Raw genomic sequence first — 25,000 nt, forward strand, 5'->3', positions numbered from 1 at the left:
GGACGTTAAGAACGTGTACCTCGTTCGACTTTAACCGGTTCATAAATTTATTCTTTTTAGATTTTTATTAAAACGCAAAAAAAACTTTTTTTAAGCTGTTCTCTGAAACATTTCTCAGTAAAATAACAGAAATATCTTTTCTGTCATTGAGTAAAAGATCTAAAACTTCCTTAACTACTCCCACATTTCTGCATTATCAATCTTTTACTCATCTTAAATGTTACATTATAATTAATAACCTGCTACAATTATGGAATAAAAAAAAATCTGATATACTTCCTATTAATTAAAAAGGAGACACACTCCCCATTTATATAATCTGAAATTCTATCTTTTTTAAAATGGTTCAATGAATGCATCTCTTTTTAAAAGTCTAAAGATACGAATTATATTTAAAGTGCCAGTCTACTCCCTCTTTGTTCAAAAACATTTTCTTTTTGAGAAATTTTCTCTCCTTTTTCAAATCTCTGAAGAGTTCTTTTCTCGCTGAATTTCTGGAATAATCTCTCATTTTACTCAAAATAATAAATTTCTTCCCAAGTGCTAAAAACATTCCTTACGTTTGCCCTACAAAATACAGAGGAAATCTATACAACCTTCACAATCCAAACAATTTTCCTATTCCCCAAAAACTTTAATTTCAAGCCCAATTCGCTTACATACACCAGCACCGCCTAGAGCGGCTATTATTATTACTAAACCACGGCAGAATGACTTCAGTCAATGAAAACAACTAACGCAAAAAAATCGAATGACATCATCTGACGCAAAAAAAAAAAAAAAAAAAAAAAAAAAAAAAAAAAAAAAAAAAAAAAAAAAAAAAAAAGGGGCTGAAATATCATTAACAATATGCGCCGCGGCCTTGAAGCGAGAAAAATGCCCGAAATTGAGTTACTAACCAATAAAGAAGTGATTTGAGGGAAATGAAGTCTGGCGTCTTAAACGTCAGTTTATCTGCGGTGGATGCGGTCCCCCGCCAGATACCTTACCAAAGGCGCATGCGGTAATTGCGGTAGCAGTTGGACCGTCTCGCGGTAATGCGCGGTCAGAGGTTAGATACACTTCGCAGCTCTTTAACCAAAGGAGAATTTTCCCCATTTTTCTTTATCTACTTTTCTCGTTACCTCCTTCTTGCTAACTGTATTAAGTGGTGCCGTAGAAAAAGGATACTTTCTCATACTTGTGCCTCTTCGAATAATAATAATAATAATAATAATAATAATAATAATAATAATAATAATAATAATAATAATAATAATAATAATAATAATAATGACATAGCCGTTACTACAGTGAAATTTAGGTGTTTTTGTGAATTATCTCTCTACTATTATGGCGCTCCTCCCAAAAAAAGTAAATACACATTATTTGTCATGAAATTCATTAGTGCATATTTATGCATGATTTATCCTTGAGAGAGAGAGAGAGAGAGAGAGAGAGAGAGAGAGAGAGAGAGAGAGAGAGAGAGAGAGAGAGAGAGAGAGAGAGTGTGTGTGTGTGTATTCAAGTTCTTGAAGTTAAAATTAGTACGACCATTTTCATTTGGAATACTTTCTCACAGGAAAATAATTAGAAAGGACAAAATAGCATCAAATGTATACACACGTTCAAATCTCGTAAGGAGTCCAAGAAATTCATATATGAACTATAAAACAGAGCGAATGTTGACTTTCATAAAATTTCTCAAAGCTAAAAGAACAAATTAATTTTCGTGGCAGCGCTATACGAACCGTTTTTAGTTTTCTGAAAAGAAAACTATTGTGCCGGCTTTGTCTGTCCGTCCGCACTTTTTTCTGTCTGCCCTCAGATCTTAAAAACTACTGAGGCTAGAGGGCTGCAAATTGGTATGCTGATCATCCACCCTCAAGTCATCAAGTATACCAAATTGCAGCCCTCTAGCCTCCTCAGTAGTTTTCATTTTATTTATAAGGTTAAAGTTAGCCATAATCGTGCTACTGGGAACGATACAGGACAGGCCACCACGGCCGGCTGAGAGTTTCATGAGCAGCGGCTCATATAGCATTATACCGAGACCACCGAAAGATACATCTATTTCCGGTGGCCTTGATCACACGCTGTACAGAAAACTCGACTGCGCCGAAGAAACTTTGGTGCATTTTTTGCTTGTCCGTTATTGCGATCGGAATGTTTAATTAGTTGCGTTAAATGCGCGCTATGTCTCGGACGGCGATAATGATGTTTAGGGAAAGACTGACATATAAATGGGATAAGGAGCAGGGAAGGTGGGTTAAGCAAAGGTAAAAGAGAAAAGTCTTCGATGGTTTTACACGAAGTTCTGTAGTTATGTGAGATATGAGTAATGTGTATGAGATATACATACTATGTATTGGTTGAATTATGATTTTGTATTCCTTTTGTATTCCGCAGCCGTACACATATAAAAATACTTTTATACATACACAAACACACACACACATACACACACACACACACACACACACACACACACACATATATATATATATATATATATATATATATATATATATATATATATATATATATATATATATATATATATATATATATATATATATCAATTTTAAACATTCTTTATTAAAAATTGTTGGACCACAGTCATCTCACTGTTTGATAAGGCAACCGCAAAATTTTTTTGTAATTATGTAACAAATACACAATGCAAAGCGAGAGAGAGAGAGAGAGAGAGAGAGAGAGAGAGAGAGAGAGAGAGAGAGAGAGAGCAGTGTTTTTAAGCCAACTATCACCTAATATTTTGCCTGCATTACCAAACTACCGTATTTTCTTTTCGTCATTTAAGTTTGTATTCTTTAATACCTTGAGTTTCATGCTTAAAATTGCAAGCTTGTTCAATTTCATTATAACCCTCTTTAGGCCCTTATTTAAATCTAATTGTTTTCTTGTAAAAACTTCTGTATTCGTTTCCCCATATTTTCTATTAGCTTCTTTTCTTCGTTTCTTTCGTTTCATTGTTCTCCTTTTCCACTGTCCAAATAACCTTTATTTATTTTTGTTTTTTAAATAATCTGTTTTTTCTTCCATGTTATTTGACCTGTTTTGTCAATTTTATGTTCTTTCATCCATTCATATCACGATAAATTCTATTCTTTTCTTTACCTCTCTTTCCTCTTCATTTTCCTTAACCTCCATCTCATCTCACCCTTGCCTCTCCCTTCTCCATCCTCAACTCTTCCACCTCCCCCTCTTCACCCATTATCCCCCTCCCCCTTCATCTACACACACCTACCTCCCGTCTTCTTCTCACCCTTTTCTCTCCTCCCTCCCTTCCTCCTCCTTCTCCTTCCCCTCTCCCTCTCCCTCCCGGCCGCGACAAGAAACCCCTCAGCTGTAGAGGATCAACCAATAAATAATAAAGAGTCGTATGAACTCCCCGCAGAGGCTGCCAACAGGATCTCTCATTTGTCCCGCGACCTTCTCCCGGAGTGTCGCAACCTTCCCTCTCCTGTCACAGACCCTGATGGAGGGGGAAACGCTCTCTCTCTCTCTCTCTCTCTCTCTCTCTCTCTCTCTCTCTCTCTCTCTCTCTCTCTCTCTCCTTTCACGAATGTGCTTGATGACAATAAGACTATAGTGTTGTTATTATTATTATTATTATTATTATTATTATTATTATTATTATTATTATTATTACTTTAACTGTTAGTTTTGTTTACGGTGCTGACCCTACTAACACAGACATAAGGTACTATCACTTAAAATTTCTGTAAAAAGATTAAAAATAATATTTTAGCATTCATACCAGCATTAAATAAAAGTTCTTAACCACATCTAAACAAATGTTCAACGAAAAAAAACTCTATATTAGCAATTTTCGATAATCGCCTCCAAAGATAAAATTAACATAAACTTGTACGATAATTGTTGAAGATGAAACGAAATCCTGAATAATAAAACTCAGCTGGGCATTAAATGAATGGGAAGACATTTGATTCCATATCTGAAATACTAACTGAGCTGATATCCGAACTATGTAGTGTCAATGATATACAGCGAACAGTAAACAGAGAGAGAGAGAGAGAGAGAGAGAGAGAGAGAGAGAGAGAGAGAGAGAGAGAGAAAGTAAAGTCCAAGGTCGTGGAAAACTTTCACTGCACGTAAGGATACTTTATGTTCATTAAGCGGCTGTGATTTATTTTTTCTCACAAAGAGTGCTCATATTTGACTGAACAGTTAAAGAGATTTATGCGTTAGGAGTATCTCCCTTGACTTCCTCCGGAAACACCACTCTGCAAACAAATGTGACTTTGTAATAAATAAATAAATAAATACGAAAACTTCTGTTTACTAAGCATACAAAAAAGATCGAGGCAGAGACAACTCTATTTCCTTAACGATAACAAACAAAACTTCTAATAAGTCACCGCGAACATTAGGCCACAAATGCCAAACTTCCATTTAGTGCTGCAGTGTATGAGGGGTGAACTTTGCGCTTGTTTGGATGTACGGAAGAGAGAGAGAGAGAGAGAGAGAGAGAGAGAGAGAGAGAGAGAGAGAGAGAGAGAGAGAGAGAGAGAGACTTAGTGGATTTATAAAGTCTTACATACTTGTACTTTGTTCCTGAATAACTTCCCACGCCATTATTGAACAAGATATACTTTTGAATCTTATTTTCACATGAAGAACAGAATGTATTCAAGCCTCAAGGTGGTTACATGCTGTACGCAAAGACTATTATCAAATCTGTCATATATAAAACCAGCAGACAAGAAATTTGTCACTTGTAACTTCATTCTGAAAACCGATCTTTTATCGACAGAATTTACTGGTGCAGTCGCTTATGAGAGAGAGAGAGAGAGAGAGAGAGAGAGAGAGAGAGAGAGAGAGAGAGAGAGAGAGCTGATGATGATGACAGGTGACAAGGAATGGGGGGTGGGGGGAGGCAGGTAGGGCTTGCGTGAGTGTCACACCTGTAGCACATGGCATTAACGCCTCTCCCCCTTCCAGTGACATAAATCAGGAGAACATATTCAAACACAAGAGATGAGAAAGAGAAACGGCTTGTTTATCACGTCAAATTAGGGGGTTAAGAGGCGACCCACGCACCACCACCCCCTCTCTCCCCCTCCCCATCTAATCCCGGACGGCTGTAGAGAAGCGAGATGTAATATTGACGATACTTATATCCTTTCGCATTGATTGTTCCAAACGCCACCCGCCTCCCGAAAAATAGAAAAAAAAAAAATGGAACAGAAAAACACCGATATTATCATTTTCAGGGCAAGGAAAAGGTCCCATTTGCCGTCATTCACAATTCTGTCGTGATGAAACTCCCATTTTCCGCCACAATGCTGAATGGGAGAAAATATATACTACATATTGACTGAAACGTGGTCTATAGCCATATTTTAAGTGGACACAGATATAATACGCACGGTGTATCCACTTACACACTTGGTTACATAAATAGCAATCCGCACAATGGTTCGCAGTTCTTTTTCTCTTATTAAGTGACGCATAATAATTTGCCTACGATGAATATCCCTCCATTATGACGCTCTTCGGGGAAGTCGTTAACGCATATGTACGATGTGTAACATACACTTACGTGCGTTTATGGAATAAAATGCAAGTCTTTAAATACTTTATACTAGTTGTGCACAATAAGTCCGATAACAATACATTTTACGCTCTTTCACAATGCTCGAATGTATTCCTGATTTATTCAACGGTTGCTTGTTCAAGCAATCATAAGCAAGCAAGCATACCAACAACGTCCGTGAGCCAGTGTAACATACGACTTCCCAACACATAATCACGCCATAAATTCGCCTTCATTTAACACTTTCTCGGAATCATACCAAGGGGAGTAACGTAACCCAAATCAGACACAAAGATTTCGAACAGTAGCTTCAGGAGCGGCGAGTTAATTCACTTAATTACGCGATCATTTTCCGGGCGCCTATGTAGGCCTACGCGAGATGATACCGTCATCATTTAGGATCGTAATTTTACAAGCCATCGGTCTCAACAAGGCCGGAACACACAGCAGCCAAGGGTGGTGGAACCCGCGCGCGCCAACACACACACACACACACACACAAAAAAAAAAAAAAAAAAAAAAAAAAAAGGAAGGGGGTAAAATGTGTAATCTTATAAGGATTCCGTAGTCATCCCATAACGGCGTTGAGGAAACACACAGACCGAATGACCCAACAGTTCGTCATAAACAAAGGAGCCGAATCTCTTTCCGAAAAGTTGAAATCGATTCCAAACCAGTTTGATGAATCTCCATCCCATGGCCAAAAGACGAGAGACGCCATCTTGATTTCTTGCAAGTGGGGAGGGTGATCTCGTAGCGATCTCTCTTTTTTTTTTTATCGCCAACCCTATCCGACGAGAGAGAGAGAGAGAGAGAGAGAGAGAGAGAGAGAGAGAGAGAGATCCGAACCCTTTTTATGATATCATTTTTTGCCTTGTAAAAGGGGATATAAAGTGCGAGTACAGGGAGCCGGGTAATCGCTGCCCTTTGTCACGGTAATAGGCCTCGAATCGCGAATAATAGCTGCGAAAGCATATTGTATCCCTCATGGGGTCGGCTGATAAAGGATTTAAACCCATTGTGCCCTCGTGCGCATGGCGCGCTCACCCGCGGCGCGCTAAGGAAATTTATGTCAAATCTCAAGTAGCTTTACGCACATGTTATTATCGTATCCTTCATCAAAATAATGCTGTGATACTTTTATCGTCTTTGGTCATGGGATCTTTAATACAAACGCCTCGTGATTTTACATATTCAGCTGGTCTCAATTCTATTAAGACCCCATTTCCCGATAATATGCAAGAGATGTGAGCTATTTCATAAAGGAGAATGAATAAATAATGTCACCGCTACCTTAACACAAGCCATATATTTACATGAACATTATATATTCTGTTCAGATTATTTAGAATACTGCTACTATTGTAATTACGGAAACTTGTGCAATACGTAGAAATACACTAACAATAACTGCAGCACATTACTCCAAAGATAAACGAAAGAAAATTACCCTTGAAATCGATAACATTGGGATGGCAAAACACTTATTAAATATATCTAATAAATCAGTTTCCAAAGCAGTCTACACAAATATATATATATATATATATATATATATATATATATATATATATATATATATATATATATATATATATATATATTATATATGTATATATATATATATATATATAATATATATATATATATATATTATATATGTATACACACAGTAGTTTTATACACATATATATACTGTATATATATATATATACTCAACAAATTCCGACGAACATAATAACATAAACATTAGTATGCTGAGAGAGATAAAAAAATGCCCCCCATTTTATATTGTCGGTGGTTTTGTATCTTTCAGTGCTAGCAACTACTTCTCTTAATAAGGAATACACAAAACCTTTAATATGACCTTTATTAAAGAAAACCTTCTTTTTATTGGCTGACATGAAACTAGGCAAAAAAAAAAAATGGAGGATAAATTCAGGTATATATATTTCTAATATTTACTCATCAATGTCCTTGATAAATGGAAACCGAAAAATTCAACAACATTACGACTTCACTTCAACAGATACTCAAATGGACACAAATCTCAAGAGAGAGAGAGAAGTTGCTATATCATGACATGCTGGAAGTCTGCATTGAACTTTTGAGAGACCTCGGAACCTCTGCGCTGGAGATGCCTTTTGAGACTTGTCAAGGTTACAACACGACCCCTGCCCTTTATTGATATTGAAGGTCCACGATAATAATTGTTAATGACTGTCTGGCGCATATCCAGTTTTCAAAAATAATTATTTTTTTTTTAACAGGCCCTGAAGTAGCCTGCTTCCTGTCTTCACCCAAAAAATGCACGTTTGCATAAACTAACTGTCACCTTACCACAGTCAACACTAATAATAAGGAACGACTACGGAAAATGGAATCAATTTATACCTCACAGGGCATGCTTTTTAAACATGAAGCATGAATAAGGACGCACATGCTGTTGCATACTTATAGATACTGAGCAACCATACATACGTGCAGCAAGTGAGGCGAATACAAATATTTCAAAACGTCTCTTTGATGGGAAATATAATCGCTGGTGGTGGCTGGGTTTTTTTTAACACTGAACCTGAAGGACTAAGTTTGCATAATATCAAGGTTTAACGCGGGATAGAATAATTTAGAGGATGCTGTGTGACTAAATACATGCTGGCGATTATTCGGTTACATATTTCTTATTTATTTATTTATTTTTTTTTCATGGGAGGGGTAAATAATATATTTTGTCTTAATCATTTACGTGAACTTAGCGACAAGGTTTTATACCGCTGTGGCTAAATACTACTGAACCTTTAATAATAATAATAATAATAATAATAATAATAATAATAATAATAATAATAATAATAATGGTAATCGTACATTGAGAGATGAAATATAAGTTATACAAGAACGTGGCAGCGCCCCCTGGTCGGGTTCTAAGCAACTCCCAATTAGTGAAAACGACAGGCATTGCAAAAGGCACAAGGCCGTTCACGTATCTCACCAATTAATGGAAAAAAAAAAAAAAACAACACAGACGCATGGCACCATAAACCTGAACCTTGGCTATACTCTGCTACTTCTCTGTACTGTGCACTCAGGCTAATGGGACAAGAGGCTTCATCACCTCCCACCAATTTCGAGAACTGAAACGGATCCCGAAACCTTCGTGTTTGCGAGGCTTAAAAAAAAATGCGGGGCCACTGAACCTTTAGAGTAATACTGATTGTTTTAATAGGTGAGGAGAACATCTGTTAGCGATACGGATACGATCGGGTAATTTCGAAACGGTGTGTGTATGTGTATATATATATATAAATAATATAATATATAATATATATATATATATATATATATATATATATATATATATATATATATATATATATAATGTATATACATATATATACATATATATACATATATATATATATATATATATATATATATATATATATATATATATATATATATATTCACGATCAGTATATTACAGATTCCCATTATATATATCATCCTCATCATCCACTGATAAAGAGGGCTGTCCTCACCTCTATTTTTTTTTTTCTTTTAATAATGACATGGACATTTCAGAAACTGTTTTTACATGACAAGTGACTGATTTTAGAATATCACGACTTTTTTTACATGACCAGTGACTGATTTTAGAATATCACGACTTTTTTTACATGAACAGCGACTGTTTTGGGAAGATCAGTGACTGTTTTTACATGAACAGCGACTGTTTTTGGAAGACCAGTGACTGTTTTTACATGAACAGCGACTGTTTTGGGAAGTTCAGTGACTGTTTTTACATGAACAAAGACTAATTTTAAAAGATCAGTGACTGTTTTTTGCATGAACAGCGACTGTTTTAAGAAGATCAGTGACTGCTTTTACATGAACAAAGACTAATTTTAAAAGATCAGTGACTGTTTTTACATGAACAGCGACTGTTTTAAGAAGATCAGTGACTGTTTTTACATGAATAGTGACTGTTTTTAGAAGATCAGTGACTGTTTTTACATGAACATCGACTGTTTTTAGATCAGTGACTGTTTTTACACGACAAGTGACTGTTTTTAGAAGATCAGTGACTGTTTTTACATGAACATCGACTGTTTTTAGAAGATCAGTGACTGTTTTTACAAGTGACTAATTTTAGAAGATCAGTGACTGTTTTTACAAGAACAGTGAATAATTTTAGAAGATCAGTTACTATTTTTACATGAACAGTGACTGTTTTTAGAAGATCAGTGACTTTTTACATGAACAGTGACTGATTTTAGATCAGTGACTGATTTTACATGAACAGTGATTAATTTTAGAAGGTCAGTGACTGCTTGACAAGATTGGTGGCTGTTTTTTGAAGGTCAGTGACTGCTTGACAAGATCGGTGACTGTTTTTTGAAGGTCAGGGACTGCTTGACAAGATCGGTGACTGTTTTTAGAAGATCAGTGACTGCTTTAAAAGATCAGTGACAACTTTAGGACGAGCAGTGACTAACAAAATACCGGAAAATAATATGCTACAAATCTCGTGAAAACTGGTAGTTAAAAAATTTAGAAATTTATGTCGAGTCATCAGTTAATCCTGAAAATTTTCCATTCAATTCCAGAATCGACATTTCATTTAAGCTTCTATGTTTAATCTTTATACAAAAAATCATTAACAACTATCAAATACTATTCGTAATATGACTATCGGAACACCTGATATCAAAACAGACATGAAGAATCGATTTTTTTTAACCTCATAGAAATAAATTGCTCAAGTAAAATATGTACTGGCCGCTTACGTATTTTTCGCAATAAACTTTTGAGACGATTTTCCTGAAATATTTATCAACGTAAAATAATCTTTTCGACAAGTTTTTTCAATCCTAATTTGAACACTGAGAGAGAGAGAGAGAGAGAGAGAGAGAGAGAGAGAGAGAGAGAGAGAGAGAGAGAGAGAGAGGTTCGTTTCACTTAGCTATTACTAAGCAACTGGTGATAGGATGCTAGAACAAAGGTGGCATAAAATAAAGCAAAACCTCATAAAATGAATTCAAAACTTAATATTATGTCATCACGGTAACGGAAAAGGAAGTCATATTTATCAATAAAGAGGGCTGTTTCGGGGATTGTTTTAGTGGATCAAATGACACCATGGAAACTGCACTATAACAGTCTAACACCCTTACACGGTCTCTCATTACCGCAATTGTCACACTCTCCTCCTCATCCCTTGTTCGAAAAGGGGAGATAAAATGCACCAATACTTTTGTCGCGTCAGTCAAAAGAGGAACACAGATAAAAACATCTTTACAGAAAACTCGACTTTTTACACGCCATAAAAAATTAATCGGAGAAAACTATTAAAATGGGAGCAAATAAATTTGTGCCTCTCTCCCAAACTCTCTTATCGTCCCTTCGGCATCTCGCAGACGGGTCGATAGGAGAAACAAAGGCAGTGTTGAGAACACGATTTCCCCCCCGCCCCCTTCCCTTCTCCCTCCCTCCCTTCCTTCCAGGAACATGGTCTAAGGAGGGAGAGGAGGGGGAGGGGGGAGGGGGTATGCTCTTCTCCTAACAATTACAAATAAACGAAGCACTACATGAGGTAGCAGTTACCTTCACTGCAACACCGTATTTGTTTACTTTCAGCCAGTGTCTGAGAAACGGGTCTTCGTTTTCCATACAAATGTTGAGAGAAGAGAAAGGAAAGAAAAGGCTTCGAGGAGGAAAGTTAACGAGGCAATCAGTTTTCATATTTCTCGTTCATGATGACTAATGGACGCCAACATGAAATAGGAGACCCCAATACCCCCTCTCTCTCTCTCTCTCTCTCTCTCTCTCTCTCTCTCTCTCTCTCTCTCTCTCTCTCTCTCTCTCTCTAAGATAAAAACCTCACATATTTGTCATAATATCCACAACAAAAGAAACAAAAAAGCTATCCATATTTTCCGGAACAGCATGAAATGGATACGGAATTTAATCCCGAAAGCAATTATTCCCGCCTGATTAATGGAGCTTTCCCTGCGTCTTGCGAAATATTTATTCGCCCGCGAATTAGATCTGCAGAAATTAGAGAAAACGAAGTTACATTATATTGCCAATGCGAAGACGTAGCCGTTCCAATTATTTCTCTCCAGCCAGATGAGGTGTGTGTGTGTGTGTGTGTGTATGTGTGTGCGTGCATGTGTGTGTGTATGTGTGTGCGTTTGCAGTCACTGGGAAGCCCAGGAGCATCGCCCGTCCACTACTGCCCTCTCGCGGCATCATGCAGACTTAAAACGTCATGGGCTACAGTTCCTTTTAAAAGAAACTTTTTAATTTTATCCCTGACGCCAGTATGAATTCCTCCATTAATGAGATACATTTACAGCATGAAATAAACCCCGCCCTATGCTTTTTTTTTTTTATATTGTAACCACCAGACGTCCTTCACTCGACAGCACATACTTAGGATTGTCAAGTTGCAAACACATCCCCGAGAACACTTTGCCGCACCGGCGTACAGCAGACGTTTAAAACCATGGTTAATGCAACCTTCCCGGTCTTCACAATGGTGCCAAGCTTTCCTCATTTTTCCTCAGGTCTAACGGAAGCACACTGGATAAATTACTTCCAAAGAATGTGATTCGTGGCACCGTTCTTAATATATCAAGTTCGGTTGGTATATTCACGTGCGTTCTGTGGATGAATCACTATGGCCTTCCAAACACCTGTTTAAACCCACTTGATAAATATTTCAACGTAGCACCCACGCATGACAGCTGGAAAAATCTTCTTTCCTAGTTTTATTCCACCTCGTTTTGAAAGAACAAAATGGAAAGAGATGACGGAGGACAATAACACCATAATAAAAAAAATATATCAACCAACAGTTAAAAAGTTATTTTTGTGGAACCACTGTTTGTCATTTCGTTTGATTAATAAACTGTGTGTGGCCAGAAATATTAATAGCTCTGAAAAACATGATTTTGATTACATACTCAATCCTACCTGGTGGAAACATTTGAGAGAGAGAGAGAGAGAGAGAGAGAGAGAGAGAGAGAGACGGGTGTGGAGGAGGAGGGGGTAAAAGGATGATGTCAAGCTATTTTTATCATCTCATTAATAAAGAAATCTTGATCATCATTACTCCTGATTTAACTTCAGCGAAGAGCAATCATTTCAGACTCTCGTACGTTCCTCTTCAAGCTTCAGTAGCAGTAGCAGTAGCAGCAGCAGCAGCAGCAGCAGCATCGGTAGAAGTAAGTAGCAGCGAGAGGTAGGAAAAGGAGAAGTCTCTGGCTGCTGCATCCGACAGGAGACCGAGGCATAAGGCTTTGGCAATGAGTATCCAGGAGATGATGGACGCAGGATGATCACTACTATTAAACCCGTCCACTATACCTCTCCCCCTCCCCATCTCCTACGGGCTTAATCCCTCCGTCCACCACCGCCAGAGCAGACCCTCCTACCCAGCCCCCAACCCCCTCCCTCCACCAACTATCCCGACCAAATGCTTAGAAAGAGGGAAGAAAATGAAGAAGAGGACGAAGCACAGAAATTGCCGACGTCGCCTGCACCCGTGCGCGCTCCCATCCTCTCAAGTAACTCGCCCAACTTGACCAACTTTATCGGGGATGTAATGAGCCTATCGAAAATATGTAACATTAATTAACAATTAAACATACTTAAGGTTGCTCTACATTATTCTACATCTGGCATTCTGCATCTGCAAGAACGTGATGATTTTGGGTGTCCGTGGGATGTACCAACAAAAAATGCGATGTCCTAACTTTCATAATCCTAACCTTAATAATGAGTAAGAAACCAACATAAACACAAAACACAAACACACACACACACACACACACACACACACACTCAGCGAGAGCGATACAATAAATATTACTAAACCTTGAAAAGTTCTCGTCCCATATTAGGACGTCGAGATGCGTCCTCTCAAGTTCACAATAATTCCCAGCGTGTCTCTCTCTCTCTCTCTCTCTCTCTCTCTCTCTCTCTCTCTCTCTCTCTCTCTCTCTCTCTGTCCGGCAGTTTTTATACACTTGTGATTATGCACCTCTTACAAAATATACAGAATATCAAGGATATCAACTTGTAAACATAAATACGTATTTCTACGATCTGTTTTTTTTTCTGTATTATTATGTTTGAGATAGACAACGTATTCTTCCAAGTCAGCAGAACTTTAATCGAGCGTTATTGTCCCCTTAATATCTTGTTTTTTGTTTATCAGTAAACGATCATGGCCTTGTTTTTTTTTCTCAAGATATCACACACTGAGATACACATGCAAGCAATTATACCGTATACATACACACGCATATATATATATATATATATATATATATATATATATATATATATATATATATATATATATATACATACATACATATACAAACAGCGTTATTCTAGAGGCAACAGATTTATTGCTCCAGAATTTAATTAGCGGGCATATACCAAAAAGTGAATTTTTTTTTTTTTTTTTAATTCAGGAAATGTTTTTTTTTTCATCAGTCGCTTAACATTATCCTCTCACTTTCCCTTCCGGTATTTCTATTTTTTTTCTAACAATTAAATCGTTCGTATACAAGTGTACGGATTTCGTAACTGGTTAACTTGTAATGGCAAACGTAAACGATACGGCCGCTGAAAACATAAAACCGAGTAAAAAGTCAATATTTTCGGTTGGCCGGCAGAGTTAACATGTCCAGACCAGGCCTCTTACACCCTCCTATATCTTAGCACAGCTACAGGTCGCCTTTAGGGAAGAAAATTAAATTTTTTTTTGAAAATATTCCTAAAAATGTTGAAGTCGAAGGAAAACATGATTATGTTATACTAGAAAAATTTTAATAATTTGGATATCAACTTGAACATTCTAGTAGGCGAGCTGAATCCAGACATACGTACACGGATTCATGTATACACGCACGCACACACTCATATTTATATACATAAGGATAGACGGATAAATAGATAGATGCTACGTGAGTGTGCATAGACAGATAAATAGACTGATACTATGTGAGTGTGCATTCACTGCGAAATCAACAAACGACAACCAACCGGAGAGGTGAAGAAATATGGCGGCTTCCCGTGACGAATGTCCCAGGGAGCCGGACGGCCCCGTTTATTGATAATTAAACATTCAGGTATATGAGGAGCATAAAAGGAGGGTTCAGGTGAAGCGATGAATCAAGACCGAGATTGCCCCTATCGCACATAGACGACCGAGTGGGCGGAGTCACCCATTCTCTCTCCTGGCCATTACCTTCGCTTAATTGTGACCGTAATTACAAAGGGAAAACGAGGGGGAATTGATGGCACGACGAGGGGAGGGGAGGAGAGGGGAGGGGAGACGGATGGAATAAGCAACTTGGTGGTAAGGGGAGGGGGGGGGGAATGAAATACAGAGTTTAAGCCAAAGGCCAAGCACTGGGACCTATGAGGGCATTCAGCGCTAGAAAGGAATTGAGAATAGGTAGTTTGAAAGGTGTAACAGGAGGAAAACCTAGCAGCTGCACTAAGATATAATTGAGAAAATGAATGGAGGTACAGTAAAAGGAATGAGAGGGGGGGTTGCAGCTCGATGCCGAAGAGACGTTGCAAAGAACCTCAAGTAATGCTTACAGTGCACCCCGTGAGTGCACTGACGGCACTGCTCCCCTATGGGGAAGAGGGGGAGGGGCGGGTATGTGAATACACCAGGTAAAAGGGGAATTTCTAGAGGGTTTAAATGGTCGGACGGCGGGACCCCAAGTGGATGATGATGGCTGGTTCGATACCTTCGTATTGACATGAGGGAATCCGCTGACGTTTCGTTCCGAGTGTTTTTCGATGATGTAAAGATAGCTAGCGGTGGGCAGCGAACACAGAGCGTCGACAATGGAAGGAGTAACAGGCACAGGTGCAAATAACAATTTATGCATTTATACAGGTGTTGCCGGGAATTGTTGTGGGTGGGTGAATGTGAGATTGCATGATAAAATGATTATTACGAATGGACCGGTAGATATCTACATTCAAGGGATTCACTGGCTAATTATAAAGCTGGATAGAGACACGCAATGAGAGAGAGAGAGAGAGAGAGAGAGAGAGAGAGAGAGAGAGAGAGAGAGAGAGAGAGATATATCTATGCATGAAATTATTTACTAGTTTATATATATATATATATATATATATATATATATATATATATATATATATAGGTTGTGTGTGTGCATGTGTGCGTAAAGATGGTCTGCAACGCTGCACTCCTCCTCCTCCTCCTGCAACAGAAGCAAAAGCAACACAGGTAGGAGGAATCCCGTCACTTCATTAAAAAGGGTTTGCGTGGGCCCTGGAAGGAAGGAGTGGCGGCGGGCGGGGAGGGACTAATAACTATCCCCTCCAACCCTAAACTACCGTAACCCCTTCTTCCCCTCCCCCCCCCCTCCACTCGTACCCAACAGCAGATGTTATCTCCATCCACAACCAAGAAAACGAGACGGATGCAAAAATTATGATATCAAACACACGCACGCCAGAAAGCTTCGGGACCCACGGCCATAGAGGAGCTGCAGAGGCGATTTTGACGTGTCTTCTTGTCTCTTCCCCGAGTGATACACTGATCTCTCTCTCTCTCTCTCTCTCTCTCTCTCTCTCTCTCTCTCAATTACAATAGGTGCCAGAACGACCTCTTGTGACGTTCAATGTAATAGTTTTTTCCTAATGTATTCATAATATATTACTATGTACTATTGTTACACCACAAGCAAATCTGCAATAAGATCTTCACTGAATTATGAGTATGGTTCTTTTATTCAGGCATTTCGCAAGTTTCCTTAATGGTAAGTTCATGGGTTTCCTCTCATAAATTCCTAACTTATGTTTGAAGTAGCCAATAACGAGCCTTGTTCCAGACTTAAAACCCAAAAGAAAACGGGATGCTGGTAACAGAAAACGGAAAATATTGAGATTATGAAGAAAATGTGAATACAAAGAAAATGGGAAATCCCTCGCCAACGCAAGAATGACCACGGTTATAAATTTGCAAATCATAACAACCTCGAACAAACAATGTTAGTCCGGAATACATACGCATAAAAAAAAGGCCATTAGGTCTTCTAAATATATTCGGCAGGTCTCTCTATATTCCACAGGAGACATGCGGTTAATTGAGATTAAAATTTATTGACTGTAATTTCTGGATCATCTGGGCAGTCGACGGGGGTGCCTAGCAGGGGCTTAAACAGGGGCAGCGGGGGGCCAGATCAGGGTTGGCGGCTGAATACCAAAAATAATAATGGACACCTCTTGGCCCTCTCTCCAATGGTCAGCCAACCGTTCGTGGCTGAGGGAGGGGCTGTAGGATACTAAAAGTACATCCTAAATTACATCTCATAACAGGATGTTCTCAAAGACGAATAACCCACTGTACTCAGGACAGTCGCTGTGCTTTGAATTATATATATATATATATATATATATATATATATATATATATATATATATATATATATATATATAAATATATATATATATATATACATATGTATATATATATAACACATACAATATATATATATATATATATATAAATATATATATATATATATATATATATATATATATATAATATGTATAATTTATAATAAGTCAGTTAACTAAGGATACACAGTCTCATTCTGTTATCACGTCTTAATAAGAATGAACTTACATTTGTTAGAATGACACACAATTAAGACTATGAAATTATGCACGTTTTATATATATATATAAATATATATATACATATATATATATATATATATATATATATATATATATATATATATGTACACATATGGTGTACAGTGTATACATTAAATTGAAAACCTGTGTACATACAGATGAACATTCTGTATGCGTACTGCACATGAGCTCGTATAATTTCATGTCATACCACATCGTTAACAAACTCAGTTACCTATAGCTCGTTATCTATTAACCTGACATTCTAAAAATTAACCTCCAACATAAAGCTCTTTTCTGAACACCTGCCACCAAAGTGTATTTAATCATTGTAAGTCATATGGACGGTTAGAGAAAGGGGGGCGCGATGTCAATGACTCCATTAAAATATGAAAATCATGACTTGAACTAATACCACGGATGCCCCATGATATAAGGGTATTTGAGATGACGGAGTGAGAAAAATCAGTCCAATGAAGCTTAATAATAATAATAATAATAATAATAATAATAATAATAATAATAATAATAATAATAATAATAATAATAATAATAATGGAGTGACAAAAAATCAATCTACTGAAGCTTAATAATAATAATAATAATAAAAATAATAATAATAATAATAATAATAATAATAATAATAAAGACAATGTGTATCGATAATAGGGACAGAAAATATTTGCAAATACATCAAAATGAATGAGAAACTAAAATGATAATTTTTTATTCCAGAAAGGAACTTCAGCTTAAGTTGAAAAACTTCAGTTTGTAAGATTTTTGTTTGCCAACTGATTTTTTTTTTGTCGACTTCCTTATTTATATTTGATTCGTCGTAACCAAAGGCTATTATGCTGTGCTGCTGAATAACCAGGGCATCAACCACTGCTGTTCTTAACGGTTTTGAACGACACGTTCTGGAATCTGGTTCCTATTATTATTATTATTATTAAAGATGAGCCCTATTCTTAAGGAACAAGTCCACAGGGGTCGTTGACTTGAAATTCAAGCTTCCAAAGAATATAGTGTACTTTCGAAATGAGTAACAGAAGTTAAAGGAAAATACAGAAAGAGGAGATCAGTAATTAGTAAAACAGATAAATGAGCAAATTAATAGTAAAAAAAAACAATTAAATTATTGAAATACTGGGAGAATTATATTAGGGTAGTAATGCTACTTAGTGCAAAGTGTGCTTGGATTGGAATTTATTTGGTACCTAAACGTCGAATGACCCAAAGGTCCTCGTTTTTGAGATGTATAGGTTTCGAAAGCCTGAAAGCCTGTCATCGTTTTGGTACTGCCTCAGCCTTGACATAAAGCCTAAAGACCAAGACTGAATAAGTGAAACAAGTGCAAAACAGACCCTGTCACATCAGAAGCCGACATTTTCTTTGATTTCTATCCAGTTTTTTTTTATTATTCGTGCATTTTGTGGTTTCTGGGGTATGAATGATACAACATAAAACGATGTAAGACTGCTTTAGATCTAATTAAATATAAATCTGGTTTTATTTAAATAACACTGCGAAAAATTCTGTCACGAATAATAATACTGCACCCTGAAAGTCTTCTCCTATCTGAATTAAGTCTCAGGACGTTCTTGAACGTCCAAAGGGAAAGGAAACAAGAGAAAACCATAACGACTAATATTCCATTCGTTAGCGCGTAGGATTTTCACAAAGGAGCCGCCTCCGTTGTACGAGGCTGTAGTAGGCCTATACTTGCTGGTGATTAGTCTTTGGTAGACTGAGTATGTGTGTGTGTTTGTGAGGTTCTCTTATTGATTAGATGCCTATATCTTCCCCAGTCCCCAATCACTAATCCTGGGCTTGTTTTGTACTTGTTTCGCTTAATGAGTGTCTCGGTCTTTAGGATTTATGTCAGCTTTTTTTTTTTTTTTTTTTTTAAGCTCTTTACCCATCAAGCATCACGGGTGAAGCAATGTATAAATGATGGCAAACTCTCAAAACCTATGGCTTTCAAACGAAGACCTTCGGGTCATTCGGAGACGATGTACCGATTTGATTCAAATCACCCAAGCACACTTCGTAATAAATAAGGAACAGACCCCAGGAGACGCCATTAAAAAAAAAAAAAAAAAAAGGATTCAGGTCCTACGTATTCAACCGCACAGATAAAACACTTGTATAACGACGAATCATTATATAAATGAAGATGAAGAAAATATTGCAAGGTCAAGTTGTTCAATTAAGATGGTGTTCCATTCTGGAACAAATATATATATATATATATATATATATATATATATATATATATATATATATATAATTTTTATTACTCCGTCTGTTTACGTATTTGCTCTTGCTACATAGAATTCCATAACATCTGAAAGCTACTTCCGAATTTTCGATGTTTATTACCAATACAAATTTCCTTTATTATTGTTTTTATTATTATTACTGACGTTAATAGATATTACGAAATATATTTGAGGCGCTCCCACAGGAAAAGTGAGGAAAATTTGATAGTTTCAGTTGATTCTAGGTTTACCAGAGTTTACCAAATATAAACTAATGAAACACAAAACAATATTTAAGATGAGTAAACTCGGCCTGTTTCTGTTTCTTAACTATGTGTTGCTGGGTAAACAAACACACAAACATATATATTGTATATTGTCTTTTTCCTTCCAGAACGGAGGAGCCAGTAAGACAGTCTTACAATTTTCAACAAGGCATTACGGTTGAGGTTTCTTGCCCCATGCCCAATTCTTGACCTCATTTGACGCAAATACCCAACCACAACGTAGTTTATTCTGCGACCACCAAGCTATGGCACCCACTATATAGTATATGTATATATATATATAGTAATATATATATATATATATATATATATATATATATATATATATATATATATATATATATATATATATAATATATAGAGAGAGAGAGAGAGAGAGAGAGAGAGAGAGAGAGAGAGAGAGAGAGAGAGAGAGAGAGAGAGAGAGAGTGAGGTTTGATTAAAAAACAGGAATGGGGGTCCCTAACCCTTTTCCAGCCCGGCAACACTGTCACTAGCAGCCTTTGCCTATAGTCATTTCCCTAAAGACAAAGGAGGATGGGGATGGGGATGGGAGGTGGGAAGAGGGGAAGGGTCCGACGAAACGTAGAGGAAGCATCTTTCTCTCCTTTTATCTCTTTCTCTCTCCATTTTTGTCTCTCTTTCTCTCTCTTTCCCTCTTCCTCGAAGAATACACAAGTTCGTGCCTTATCCAAGTCTTTCTCGAGAATATGAAGGCGGTCTCCTTTCCTTCCTTTAGAAGCCAGCCACAAACACACACACACACACACAAACAGAATGCCATTTTAATAAGCAACCTCGCACCAACACACAATATGGCATCGCTGCCCCGGCCATCGCCTACGCCTGATGCAACGCTTTCTCTGATTGGTTCGCGCCAGCGAGAAGTTAGTAAGATGAGATGAGATTGGCTAAGGCGCTTCATTAACGCTGATATGCCTGGACGCCGGCAGATAAATGGCCCTCGGTCAATACTACTCAGACGATGGGAAAAACGCTCGCTGCGAGAGAAGAAGAAGAAACGGGGACAAAGACGCCGAACGGATTGGTAAACAGAATCTCTCTCTCTCTCTCTCTTTCTGTCTCTCTCTATGCATGTGTTTATCTATCCTTCCGTTCTTGAGCACACTATTATCTGCCTGTTACAGTTCGCCTTGGAGAATAAACTGTCAAAAATCAATTAGTATCGCATAAACAATCCTGTTAAATTGAGTGACAACTTCCCTCTCAGCCCGTGGATTCGTCAGTCCGTTCTTCGATCTAACAGTCGCTCTGGATCCGCAACAACTTAAGCGACTCTTGAAGTGAAGTCTGTCTCATCAAGGAGTGATCACGAATGGCCGCCAAGATCTTCGGGCGGGTAAAAAAACTTTGTGATTTTCTGATGCCACTTCAGAGTACCGACGCCTCCCCTCTTTCGTCTTTTAACCCATTCGTCTATGGCAGCCCTTACAACGCTAAGGAAGACGGAGTCGATTAACTTGGCGTTTTATTTTCATTTTCTTCATTCATTTCTTCCTCCCAGCCGATCAGGTTTTAGACTTTTTAAGAGTTTTGACATTTTGCTATTCTACTGGAAAACTTTACAGCGCTCTTAAAATGAACTAGAAGTAAAAAACCCTTCAACATTACGCCAGTTCTTACAAAAAAGTGCATTACGTTGAACTGAAGCAAACAATTTTTTTTCTACCATAGGCCTGGGCATCTCTCTCCTTTAGCGGGAGGGGTTCCAAAACGGCAAAGCCTTCCAGTTCTCAGCAAGTCTCTAGGTATATTGCTAGCCTATGACATTACCTTTCTTGGCCCTAGATGACGTTGGTGCCCATTCACAGTTGGGCCGACTAGTGGGCAGTCGGCTGAGATCCAAGACCAACCTTTGAATTCAAGCACGATTTTCTGCTACTCCGTTAAGGTACCTAATTATACAGTATATACACATACATATATGAAGTTTTGTATCTGTACACACGTGATTTTTTTATTTGTCCATATGTATATAAATTCTTTTCCACAATATCCTTTTCTTTAGCAGAGGCTGTTTCCCGGGAAAACCCTTGGGTAGAAAACTTAAAAGACAAAGTAGATCGTACCCTTGTTTACAAAAAGCCATTCACCTCTGTCCTTACCTGCCTATCCAAATTCTTACCAATTTCCATATTTTCCACAACGATACGAATCCATTCCATTCTTCCGCCATCGATATAAATATTCACTGCTTGCGTTTACTTTTAATTCTCTCTTATTGCAAACACTTTCAAATTCTTTCATTGGTGTCTGCAGTTTCTCTTCACCGTTCTCATGTCAATAATATATCTTGTGTACAACATCAACTGTTCCCTATTCCACTTACGATCCTTATCCTTATCACACAATTTTGCAACTGCTTCTAGTTTTCTTTCTTTGACTTCTCACATCACTTCATCCACAGAAATTTAACAAAGAGAAATAAACTTGTCACAAAACCAGTTTTTTTTATTCCATTTCAGCGCTCCAACTTTCATTAAAAAACTTTTAAAAGCTTTCAACAATAATGTTCGAAGCTACACATCCCTTGTATACTCATCATAAGATATTTTTAGGTCCATGTATACATCGGGCATCATTTTCCCTTTACAATCAAAGTTCCCAAACAACAGCTTTATGACAATAACTTGACTCATCTTCCTACACAATTTTATATATATATATATATATATATATATATATATATATATATACATATATATATACAGTATATATATATACATATATACATATATATATATATATATATATATATATATATATATATATATATATATATATATATATATATATATATACAAACACACACCAAACACGTTGCCGATGGTAGTAACATTAAGTGTGGTTAATATCTGAATGGGTGATCACCAAGAAAAGACTTACTCTACCTGCACATAACCCCTATAGATATCTAGAGGACAGAACGGTGCCGACACAGTAAGCAGAGAAGGCCCAAGTTCTTAAACGGCATAATAACATTATCAACATTTTACCAACTACCAAAACCGTGACGTCATTTCTACACGAGTCCTATTTTAACGCTTTATATAACCGCTAATCATACACCAATTTCCCGAGCATTTTCCCGTCTGGCCGTTGTAATGAGGGTCATAAAACTAAAAGGAGAGAGAGAGAGAGAGAGAGAGAGAGAGAGAGAGAGAGAGAGAGAGAGAGAGAGAGACGGGTGCCAATGATACAAGAATACCTGATAACATTACAAGAAAGGACCCGACTCAAGTACTCTATGAACACTTACAATAAAAGGAAAGAAAGATAAAACAGAAATAAATAATTAAAGTGTTTTACCTGACCGTGTAGAGAGGGCTGCAAGAGCTTCAGAAACCGTACCTGAAGAGGTGAGAGAAATAATTATTATTAGCAGTGTGAAAAATCAGAGTAGTTTTGAAAAATTCGAAAGAGCAGGAATTGAGGAAATTTAAAGTCAACATCAGATCATTTCGTTGCGAATATAAACAATATAAGCAAGCATCACCACAGTCATACAAAAGTGTATGAACAACTCATATTCGCACACAAAATAATAATAATAATAATAATAATAATAATAATAATAATAATAATAATAATAATAATAACAGTGTGAACTTCATACATAGAGCTAAAATACAAAATACTAAAATCACCACAGTCTTACAAAGTGTATGTACACCACATATTCGCATACATAATAATAATAATAATAATAATAATAATAATAATAATAATAATAATAATAATAATAATAATAATAATAATAACAAAATATATGCTCCATTTCGCATGAAATACATTAGTGTGAATTTCATACATAAGAGCTAAAATACAAAATACTAAAATTCCATTCAAAGAAGATAAAAATATTAGGAATATGTTAAATCTCTCCAAATTCCAAAAATAAAGTTATCACTAGTCATCAGCGTGTTTACAAGGTTTTTTCACAGTATTGTTACTTGATGTCCTTATTCAGCTTAATGCACACTTTCATATATATATATATATATATATATATATATATATATATATATATATATATATATATATATATATAATATATATATATATATATATTTATATAAAATCTTTTTCCTCTTTTTCTTTTAACGTGATTTTTATATATTTTGTATGGGGTAAGTATATATATATATATATATATATATATATATATATATATATATATATCAAAATGTGCGCAATTTTATTTAGAATACAACAGAAAATAATGCATGGTTGTAGCTTTTATCAGTTATATATATTATAAACGATTCTATTGCGAACCTCTTCACGCGTTCAAGGACCATTCTAATGATGAGAGCGCTATTATTCGCAATGCATGAATCATTACCTAAGACAACATGCAAGACAGTATAGACCGCCTCCTCTACAGGGGTGCATGTCGACCGAACGCAAAATTACCGCACTTAACGGATATTACGGAAAATCGAGGTTTTTCTCTCCTTCTTTCTTTTCAACAAATAATAAAGGAGGGCCAATAAGAGATACCCATCAGACACGCAACGACGCTCTCCTGCACAAGAAGCTACAATGTCCTTTCAGCTCGTCTTGCACTCGCCGTTATATTTTTAGACCTCGCTTAAATAACTGATGTTGCCCGGGTAGGGACGGGACGTAATAGGTGTTATATACGAGGTAATGAACCTTACGACAACATCGAAGACAGAAATCAGAACTAACAAGAAAGATGAGAAATAAGGACGGAATGAGCGTCAATGCAGCGCGGAAAAATGTAAACTTTAACCAGCGAAAGGTAACGTTCCAAATATACTTTGGTACAGGCAAGGCGAAGTGCACAAGCATTTGCAACAGTCGCAGAAGGGGATAGGAGGAGGGAGAAGAGGAGGAAAGGCTCCAATACAGGAGAAGCAAACTCTGCACTCCTTTCCCCCCCTCCCCCTTCCCCACCTCCCCCAATCTCCCTCCCTTCTCCGAAGATGGTTATCAAAGGTAAACTACCCGATGGCAGCAGCCGTCGTCTCCTGGGACACACACATAACCTTGTCATTACCTCCAGCTACTGGGTATAGCACACAGACAGAGTCTGACGTCCACTCCGACTCTCAAGACGACACAGAAGTGCATCAACGCCACTAATGACATGTTATGTCAAAGGGCCGCGCCCTCACTGACAACGCCTCCAACGCCGA

At 37.1% G+C, this 25,000-nt stretch overlaps 1 protein-coding gene across 3 annotated transcripts in view; it reads right to left on the reverse strand.

The window, feature by feature from the left end:
- LOC136850685 (uncharacterized) overlaps positions 1 to 25,000 on the reverse strand; it is a 576,441-nt gene that overhangs the window by 17,920 nt on the left and 533,521 nt on the right. For 2 of the 3 annotated variants that reach the window (XM_067124491.1, XM_067124492.1), the window contains exon 5: positions 23,145 to 23,186. The exons of the other annotated variant lie outside the window; for it this stretch is intronic. In XM_067124491.1, the coding sequence (XP_066980592.1) occupies positions 23,145 to 23,186 (42 nt within the window). The remainder of the gene's footprint in view (positions 1 to 23,144; positions 23,187 to 25,000) is intronic. 3 annotated transcript variants of the gene reach the window in all.

Source organism: Macrobrachium rosenbergii, chromosome 22 (assembly GCF_040412425.1).
Source record: "Macrobrachium rosenbergii isolate ZJJX-2024 chromosome 22, ASM4041242v1, whole genome shotgun sequence".
Taxonomy (NCBI): domain Eukaryota; kingdom Metazoa; phylum Arthropoda; class Malacostraca; order Decapoda; family Palaemonidae; genus Macrobrachium; species Macrobrachium rosenbergii.